This window comes from Morone saxatilis, unplaced genomic scaffold (genome assembly GCF_004916995.1).
Source record: "Morone saxatilis isolate NCDOM2014 unplaced genomic scaffold, NCSU_SB_2.0 Contig19, whole genome shotgun sequence".
Classification (NCBI taxonomy): Eukaryota; Metazoa; Chordata; class Actinopteri; family Moronidae; genus Morone; species Morone saxatilis.
In genome coordinates this window covers 11,282,789-11,292,825 of record NW_023339751.1, presented here as the reverse complement: position 1 = coordinate 11,292,825, position 10,037 = coordinate 11,282,789, and the positions used below count along the sequence as shown (strand labels likewise).

At 41.7% G+C, this 10,037-nt stretch overlaps 1 protein-coding gene across 1 annotated transcript in view; it reads right to left on the bottom strand.

Annotated features, from left to right (window-relative positions):
• Window positions 1-453: 453 nt before the first annotated feature.
• Window positions 454-10,037, bottom strand: part of efemp1 (EGF containing fibulin extracellular matrix protein 1) — a 19,002-nt gene continuing 9,418 nt past the window's right edge. The window contains exons 5-11 of the mRNA XM_035663434.1: window positions 6,888-7,010; window positions 6,605-6,724; window positions 4,831-4,950; window positions 4,504-4,623; window positions 3,473-3,599; window positions 3,192-3,384; window positions 454-2,424 (exon numbers count right to left, since the gene is read on the bottom strand). Coding sequence (XP_035519327.1) covers window positions 2,263-2,424; window positions 3,192-3,384; window positions 3,473-3,599; window positions 4,504-4,623; window positions 4,831-4,950; window positions 6,605-6,724; window positions 6,888-7,010 — 965 coding nt within the window. The 3' untranslated portion in view covers window positions 454-2,262. The remainder of the gene's footprint in view (window positions 2,425-3,191; window positions 3,385-3,472; window positions 3,600-4,503; window positions 4,624-4,830; window positions 4,951-6,604; window positions 6,725-6,887; window positions 7,011-10,037) is intronic.

Below are 10,037 nucleotides of genomic sequence, written 5' to 3'. Positions count from 1 at the left end.
AGGGGAGCAATGACACATCATGTATCATTTTACACGTCCCAACACTGCTCTGACTAAAGCTCTAGACAGCAGAATGATTGAGTAACAACTTACCATAAAACCACTCCCAACCAATTTCACATCTAAATATGTTGTGTGTGTGCAAGCTTCACATTTGTCCCTCAGCACACATTGACTCAACATACTATATTACTATATCCCCTCTGGATCTCTTTAAATAAGATAGATATGATGGCTAGGGCATCATGTTCACTGCATTTATCATTGTTATATTCAGATGAAATCATCCACACGTTTTCCCAAAAGCATGGGAAGAGCAGCAGAGCATGTCACACAACTGCTGCCTTTTCCATTATACTGTACGTGATGCCAGATCTTGCTCACTTTGGTACACAGTGCAACACACATTTGCTCTGCTGCTCTGTTGAATATAAAAAAACAAAACAGCCGAGCCCCATTTATCCATCATATTTTATTCAACAATATAACTTTTGCTCTTCAGAGTACAATCAATATAAGATACATATGACAAAATATATTTTAAATAGAAGAGAAAAAACATTAAGGCATTTCAATGCAGGAAGTTAACAGTCTTGACAGCATGAATTATAAGATTAGTGTTACAATTTTTGTGTTTATAACTCTAAGGCACTATGGCATGATCACTGCTGAAACCACATAAAAGACTAGGCAAAGATGGATAACTTTCTACACTTAAAGTGGTGACAACATGTTGGTTTTTAAATGTGGTTTTCATTGCTGTGTCAACAGTGTACAGTGTTTCAGCAATAAGCCAGAGCAGACGCATGGAGTCATGAAAGACAAAGCAGCTAGTGAAAGATTGGTCGTTCTGCCAAAAAAGTGTGGTGGCATTGTATTAACACTTTAATAATCCCTTGTGTCACACATGAAGCAGCAACAGGGCAAAGCACTGTAATTATGTTCATCACGCAAGCCAGCCTGGTGCCAGTGTGACTTCTTGACTGGGACCGACATTAGAAAGCCGAGCTGTTCCTCTGGAGAATCACCGTGGCACCAATGAGGCGGTCAATTGGCCAAGGTGTGTTATGAAAGCCATCATTTCCTGCGTGTGTTCTCGAGTTAAAAAATCTCTTGTTATTGCCTCTGTGACCGAGGGCTGCGAGGATGGCATCACAGAAACGCATAAACAGCTTGACCACATCCACCAAACCTGGGGCAGAGAACAAGCTCTTTCTCACTCTTTCCCTTTCTCTCCGTCTGTGTTTCACACTTTCATTTGCTTACATGCATAAACAAAGCCAGGCACACACACGCACACTCAAACATACAAACATCCACATACACGTATAAACACAGATTTGTTACCTCGGTATGTACATTACTTAACTCCTGCGAGTAAAGCCTACACGCATCAAGCCTGTTGTCATGCAAAGTTTAGTACTCTCTCAACTCACAGGCAAATTCCCTCCCTTTACACTTCTGAACTGTTCTGGACTTCTCTGGAAATTATTACTCATGAGTAAAACTATACAGAAACTTGCACAAACAGTGCGGCGCAGCAGTACTAACCCCTACAACATTTATCAACAGAAGCTGTGATTTACAAGGTCTGTAAATGATTTTTTGTATCAAAAGCTGCTCATATTGGATATTTATCATGTACACTTATATAGAAAATATGATTTTTCTCTCTCTTTCCTATAACAGAGTGCTTCACTGATGCACACACAGATTATTGTAAGCAGTTCTGGTCTGAACAAAGTAATAAATGAAGGTACAGCTGCATCCCAGATTCATCACAGTTAGGATGTGTGTCCACTAGGCTTCTTTTCTTGAGGGCCACTGCTCTGTCCCAAATTGTTTTTACTATGGAAGTAGCTAACAACCACTACAAGGGAAAACACTGCATCCAGCATATTTCCTATGTCCACTTCAGGCACTTAAAGTAAACAACTTTAAAGATTAAAATTGTTTTACTGTTAAGTGCTCTTTTTGAAACACAGTGCTTGACTCCCCAGGACACTAAAAACTCTTCATCACAATGCTTCCCTGCACCCTGGGAGAAAAAGATGCCCAGTGGTCACATTACAGCATGGGCTGGTCGGTCATGAGCAAGCCTATTGGATTTGCTGTGAGTGAGTCTGGCACAGCCTATGTTATATGTTGTATGCATGTTTTGTATGAAAATGTACAGTATGTAATTCTGATACAGGCATCTGCTGTGTTACACTGCTATGTTTGCTGAACCAGACTTATGTGGGCTGCTGGGAATTGCGGTGCTCAGAAGGCGTAGGGCCCGACTATGACTGTGAGCCGCAGCAGTGAGCTGGAGCGGTAGTTCATGGTCAGATGGTGAGTGACCATCTCCAGGTCCACGACATACTCCCTGGGGCCTGACAGAGGCTTGGTTAGCACCAGCATGGCACTCACATTGCTGGAACGCTGCAAGAAAATATGACACATGACAGATTAATCACAGATTTTATATATTATTTATATATTTATATTTATAATTTAACATATTAAAGATATAGTACGTTGAATTAGATTTATTTTTGTTTAGCCATGCTGTTAGACAACCAATCTAAAATACTAGACTAAAATATCAATAAAACTATTGGATTGATTACCAAGACCTTTTGTTTAGACATTCATTACTTTGGTGATCCCCTGACACCATGAAGTGGACTTTTTTGGCTTCCGATACACAATAATTGCAAAATGTCTGACTCAGTCTCAGCGGCACTTTGTGTTTTTGGCTAATAAGTAAATCTTAGCATGCTAAGAAGCTGATAAACATCTGCATGTTTGCACTGACATCGTGAGCATGTTAGTATTGTGAAGTTAGCATTTAGCTCAAAGCAGCACTCATATGCAGCCTAACAGCTGCTAGCATGGCTGCAGACTCTCAGTCTTGTTTGCTTAGTGCCAAATAATATCTTGGAAATGTGGGGACACAGCACAACTTTAACTACTGTGTAACAGGTGCCACATGTTGATACAATCTGTTGGGTAATTGTACGGGTGGAGTCAAGGGGATGTGTGAATATGTGTGTAATTCAATGGATTTAGCTTGAAACTGCAGATTCTGACAGCATTTGACAATGCTGTAACAGTTTAGCATTTAATCTGAGCTCATTATCACCTGTTACACTCTCCCCCAGCTTTTCATGCAACGCAAAAAAACCAATTTGACTAAATCGACTTACACGGAGGAAAAATTCTCCTCCCTCATTCCCAGCTTTGATCCTGAAGGTGTTGTGTGTGTTGGCGTAGATGTTGGTGGCCTGAATCTGGAAGATATCCGCCGGCACAGTCCGGTCTGCCTGGATGCTCATGTATTTGTAGACAATTGACGGTGGGAGACCCTGGCACTCAGTCTGAGAACGGCAGATACAGCGACTGCAGACAGACAATAATTGTGACAATCTTTGTGAAACTGGCTCCACAGTTGATAGTGAAACAAAAGAACTGGATGATGTTTACTGACTTTTCAGAGGTTTTGGCATAAGGTGCCTCGCAGGGGTTTCTGGGATAGCAGCGGAAGCCTCCATAATAGTTCCAGCACATTTCATCATCTTGGCAGTTATGGGTCCCCGTCTCACACTCATTTATGTCTGGTGATTGGCAGAGAAACACAGAGAGAGAGAGAGAGAGAGCGAGAGAGAGAAAGAGGGGAAGAAAAGAGTATTGAATAGTCCAAAATAGCTAGATGACAATATTAGTATCCCCCACTTCCAAAACCCACACAAACCTGACACGCTTCATGAAACAGAGCTGTGTAAACACAGTCAAAGTTCAGGACGTGTACAGTTTGGGAACTGTGTTTCAGGGTTGTAGCTGCACTTCCAGCAGCTGTGGAGATGCAAAGAAACACAAGAGGGAAACCTGGAGATCTGTAATCGAGGGAAGCCCCCAATGCAACCCCCACGCAGGTCTAACTGCAGCTCTTTCCTTGCACCACCTTGAAAATAACCCCATCAAACCTGCCCTAAACCACAGGGCTATTTCTGGCACAGAAACCTGGATTCATCACCAAAGGGTCCCTCTGACACAACCGGCCGGATTCATGACTCCCCCTATAAAGCCTGCACCTGACCGAAGGGGAGAGGAAAAAATAACAGCTCACCCTTTGAGCAAGCGCCGGAGCTTCAAATAAATCCACTTCAAGAAACCAACATCATGCATATAAATTCACAGAGGTGGCTTAGCAGGGCAACACAAAGTTGCTGTGTTTGTAATGCCTAACCTCTGCATTCTTTCCATGACAGTACTGGTTGAGAGTGGCTTTCATTCCTCTCCTTGAGAGGTAGAATAGTGGATGATAGTGGGAAATGATGGGGAGTTCCTGTAAACAGTTATCTTCAAAGAGTTGAGGAAGGGAGGAGGAGAAGAGGACTCACTTGGGAACTTTGTTGTGTGTGAAAACAGAGGAAGGTGAGATAGACAAATAAATAAAGTAAGAAGGGCTAAAAATAAGATTGATAAAAGGAAAAGGGAGAGGAAAAAGGACTGTAGTACCTTGACACAACCTGTTTCCCTGGAGCTGATATCCTTCTGGACACTCACAGGAGTAACTTCCTGGGCTGTTAATACACTGGTACTGACACATGTAGCTGGAGAAGCTGCATTCATCAATGTCTGTACAGAAAATATGTACACACACACACACACACACACACACACACACACACACACACAGCAAAGCATAGATAATGAGTATAAGGCAGTGCATGGTATAAAATGAGAATATGATGGGTTTACAAACATGCATTTATCTGCCACTGTATATCTATGTATGTATGTATATGTGTGTGTATGTGTGTGTGTCTGTGTGTGTGTGTCCACCTTGGCAGGAGACCGCATCTTGTGCCAGCTCATAGCCCTGGTCACACTGGCAGAGGAAGGAGCCAATCAGGTTGTAGCAGTGGTGCTGACAGGGACTCTGCACATCACATTCATTCACATCTGGAACAAAAGCAGATGTTTTACATAGGGATGGGCATGAGTACTCGAGCACTCATTTGGATGTCAGTATTCAACATATTGGGCACTCACTTTCAGATCTGCGCATGGGCGTTTAAAGCTTTCAGTCACACACCACTCATCTAATGTTACAGACAGAATGGCAACCAGGCATAAAAGTGATGTTTGGAAGTATTTTGGAAAACGGAAAACTGTGCAGGGTGAGCTATGTAACATTTGTGTATCATAGAAAAAGAGAAAACAGCGGAGACGGATAAACCTCTCATCACCTCATTTGTTAACCTTTGCAGTGTTAGCAAATGTCATTGTGATCCTACCGGGGCAGGGATTATTAGCTGGCTTATGGTAACAATGGTGAGTGGAGATATGCTCCCATTAAACTTTGTGGAAGGAGGAGGCTTACACAAGCTGATGGGGTTGTTGGGCCGGAGTATAAGCTACTACTGGGCCGAAGAACAACTACAACAATGGAGGAGATGTTTGAGGACTAAGCTGCAAAGTGCTGAACAAAATTAACTGCTTAGTTACAGCTGACAGGCCAAAGTGGCTGCAGATAAAAAAGTAAACCAGCAACAGCTTTTTTTACCAGCCAAATTATTATTTTGTTTGGGTGTTTATTTTGGACCCTATTCTTACATTAGATCTTTGTTAGTGAGTACTCAATAATAATTAAAAGCGAATACTCAAATATGGAAATTACATAAAAGGCGTATCCCTAGTTTAACATACTATAAACGGATAAGGATATAATTGCACTTATTGTCTCATTTGTTTTCCATATGGAAGTTGGACTTTGGCACTACAGGTCTAAAGGGGGCAGAAAGACACACACAATTGTGGTATGCACACATTCAGTACAAACATAGTGCACATGTTTCAGCATAGCTGGGAGCCAGTCATGGGTTTTAAATTGATTTCTAAATATGTTTCTGAGATAAACAGCTCTCTATCACAGCACAACATTCTCAATAACTTCCTTTGACTTGAGCAGGAGATTTGCTTGCACTTGTGTGGGTTCAGGTTGCATAGTGAATCTCATGATAGCTCTGAGCTTCCAGACATAAAACAACTGCTTGTGCACTATTTGTTTTGTTCAAGCCATTCCTGACCTTAAGATATCTGCATCCTGAGAAAACTGAGGAATGACAGAAGCACTGTGTTAATGCTGTGTGTGAGTTTGGTAGGCTGGCATCCTCTCTGCTGTGTATTACATCACACCTCTTTACATTATTATACCTTTATTTAATAGCTTAGTTTTATCCCTGAATTATTATTAATTACACTGCTCTTGTTTATTGTCTCTTGTTATTATGTGTGGTGTGCTGTTACTTGTATGTACAGTAAAACACTCTGTAAACACAGTTTTTAGAAAGTGATATATAAATAAAGGTAATTATGATTATTATTATAAACTCTTGTCATTTCCAATGAGCATGCAAGTAACCAAAGGTGTCCAAATCTAGTAAAAGTTAGCAGCTGAGCAGATTAGGTGGATATCCACAGCGACATAAAATGTCTGACGAGCTACGTCAGAATAACAAATCACTGAAGCAAAATGTTTTTATTATTCGATGTTCGATGTTGTACACACAAACACACACTGACAATGAGTACACATGTCTTTTCAGTGACTTACCAACACAGCTGTGGTTGTTGCTGGCCAACTTATGACCTGCGTTGCACTCACAGTAGTATGAGCCCTGTGTGTTCACACATCTGTGCATGCAATAGTGAGTCAGGGCACACTCGTCTCTGTCTGCAGGATGACACAAACACACACACAGACAGGAGAAGATATGGCCGGTAAGATACGTTGCAAGAAGCATTTCTTTAAATCAACTGATAAAAGACGACACACAAAAAGCTTGACTCCGGTTTGAATCATCTGATAAAGCTAGAGGAGAGGGCGTGTGACTCACCCACACAGTGCTCTCCGTTCCTCTGATAGCCCGGAGGACACTGGCAGGTGTAGGAGCCTTTGGTGTTGTAGCACGTCTGCTCAGGGCCACAAGTGTGTCTACCTATCGCACATTCGTCTATGTCTGCAATAAACACATAAAAACACACACTGAGAGGAAGCTACACCAAGTTAATTCCTACTATATGCAGGAACACGTGGCAGACAAAGCAAAGCAACATGTCTGGACTATATATGCTCTGTGATCTGTGATCTGTGAACTCTTTTCCATAGACAGTAAAATCTGTGATCACTGACAGCATCACATCACACGCATGGGCATAAACACACATTTTCACACAGAGAGCGGGTGATAAATAAAGACGGCTTTTATTCAGCAGCTCCGGGTGGGGAGGGGGGGGGCACAGATCGTATCTTCTACTAACAGGACAGCTTTTTAAAGGAGGAAGAGTGTATGTATGTGTGTGTATGAAAGAGCTCAACTGATAAGTCATGTGCTTTCTACCATAACGCCTCGCTCTGTCAACAGACAGACCCAAAAACACACAGACCCAGACACACTCACTTTCTATCTTTCACCTAATCATTAATAAGTTATATAACATGATAAGCACTAGTTTGATGTTCGTATAAGAAGCTTAAAAACACAAAGCTCCTGTCAGAAACACGCTACATTTCCCAAATCTCACTGCAGCGAAAAATTTTTATGCTGTAAACAACTTGGATTTATCACTGACTGATAAACATCATGCAAAAACTCAAACATTACCAACTTGTTATGTCTCAATGAGTGTCTCAAATAAATGGTACTCTACCCACATGCAGCACTGTAAATGAAGATGAGAGGATGTTAAGACTTTGTGTGTTTTAACAATTGGTTTAAAGTACAAAAGCACCTTTTCCCCCAGGTTTTTAGTTAAGTTTTCAGCAGATATTCCAGTTTGGGCTAAAATACATAACACAGCTGTGGAAAAATTCTCCTTTTTCTGTTGATCCTACAAACACGTTCTCAATTTTGATTTGCTTGGAGCCAGAGCCTCTTCAAAAGGATTTTCTCACTATAACCCCCTCACCCCCTTTTTTCTGAACTTCTATCTGTCTCTCTCTCTCTCTCCTCCCCACACACACACACACACACACTACAAATAAGCCCATACTGTATACTCTCATCCCTGTAGGCCCACCAGCAGGCCTCTTGGGTGGTCTGACACAACCCATCATATGCAGACAGCCAGTGGGCATCAGTTTTAACAGCATGACAGACAGTTATATTCAATACCACACGCACACACAGGAAAGGAGGGGAGTCCTATCTGCATTGTGATTTGAACAATCTGACTAGAAGGTGACAGGAAAACTTGAAGCCTGTCCTTCCTTACTGACTGTGCTGAACTTGACAGACATTTTATTGCAGGGTTTAGATGCAATCAAAGCAAAGAGTTACATACTCATGGAGCCCCTATTCATAGACAATGTGTTAAGATCAACCATTGATTGATTGAATTAAATCAGTTTAAAAAAGCCCAACTTGCTGCTCCACAGGTATTTTGAACTGATCTTCCCCTGGAAATGTTTCATGTGATGTGGTCTGAGCTGGAAAGGAACACAGCCTTCCCTGAGTGCTCTATATGCCAGTCCCACAGCCTCCATCGTCCAGTGGGATTTGTGCCGGTGAGAAATTGGCCCATGAACCAAAAGGTGGACAGAAGGTAAGTTGTCCTCACTCCTTAAAGGAAGGAAATGGAAGAGGGCTGAGATGTGCTCAAGTCTGAGGGGGCACAGTGATAAGATGGACTCACTACATTAGGGACAAAAGCAGGGCTTATCCAAAGGTGCACCTGAGAGACAACAGGTGCGAACTGCATACAGGGAGGAATGCGCAGACAAGGCTTGTTGCTCACTGACCCGCTTAGTAAAGGACAAAGATAAAAGCCGTGTTGTTCTGGAAAATCTATGCTCTGATGTGGCTTGAAAGGCATCTGGGAAAGTGCATCCGCAACCAGCACCAAGTGTCAGTGAGAAACCGAATGCTTTGATTCCAGCAGTATCACACTATGGGATACTGACCCACTTGCAACAGCCCAAAGGCTTCATGACATGCGTATCATAAAAGGTTTGGTGCATCAGAGGGTCACTGTTGGTGGTAGACCTGCAGCATCCAGATCCAGCCTCTTAGGTCAAGAAATCCTACCAAGTCTGAATGTGGATGATAGATTTCCCTATGTGGTGTGTGTAGCCACAGATACGCAAGTGCATCCACACTCAGTAGTGTTTGTTTTGGGGCGCCCTGGTAGCTCACACGGTAGAGCTGGAGCCCCATGTACCAAGACTGAGTCCAACAGCCACAGGTTTAAGTCTGACCTCTGGCCTTTTGCTGCGTAACCTGCCCTCTCTCTTTTCCCATTTCCTGTCTATCTACTGTCCTATCTAATAAAGGCAAAAAGTCCCCAAAAATATATAAAAAACAAAACAGAAACAAAACAAAACAAAACAGTATTTGTTTTGCCACGATCTATAGAGATTTCAGTAGATTCATCAGGTTCAATTTGTAAATACTTTCTAACATCATCCCTTAAGTTATAATACAGTATACAGTAACCTAATATTACCTGTCAGGTAATATTAGGTTACACTAGGCTGTAGAAGAAGACAACAATACAGTACCTACAGTATAGTATTAGCTAAGTAAGTACAAGTATAGCTACACAAGCTAACAAGGTAAACCACTAACCCTTTAAATAATAACAGGGTGAAGTGCTTGTCAGCAAAAATAAATAAATAAAAAGAAATTAAATCATGTGTATATACAAGACCAATGAAAAATTTGAATGAATGGCAACAAATAGTCAGGAAACAGCAATGGCCAGATCAAGTCCCTGTGAATCACAACCACGCCTACTTACTGGAGGTATTTGGTGATTCATTGAGACTGGAAATGCCCTGCCTTCTGGCAGTAGATTCAGACAACACAAGTCTGAGATTCCTGATAAAATAAGGTCCTGTGTGCTAACAATTACAAATTTAGCATGCTGATGTTTAGGAAGTGTTTGTTTACAATGTCTTCCCCTCCCCCTTTAGTTAAGCATGTTAGCATGCTTACCTTTGCTAATTAGCAATGGCTTTTTGCCTTTATTAGATAAGACAGCTGAAG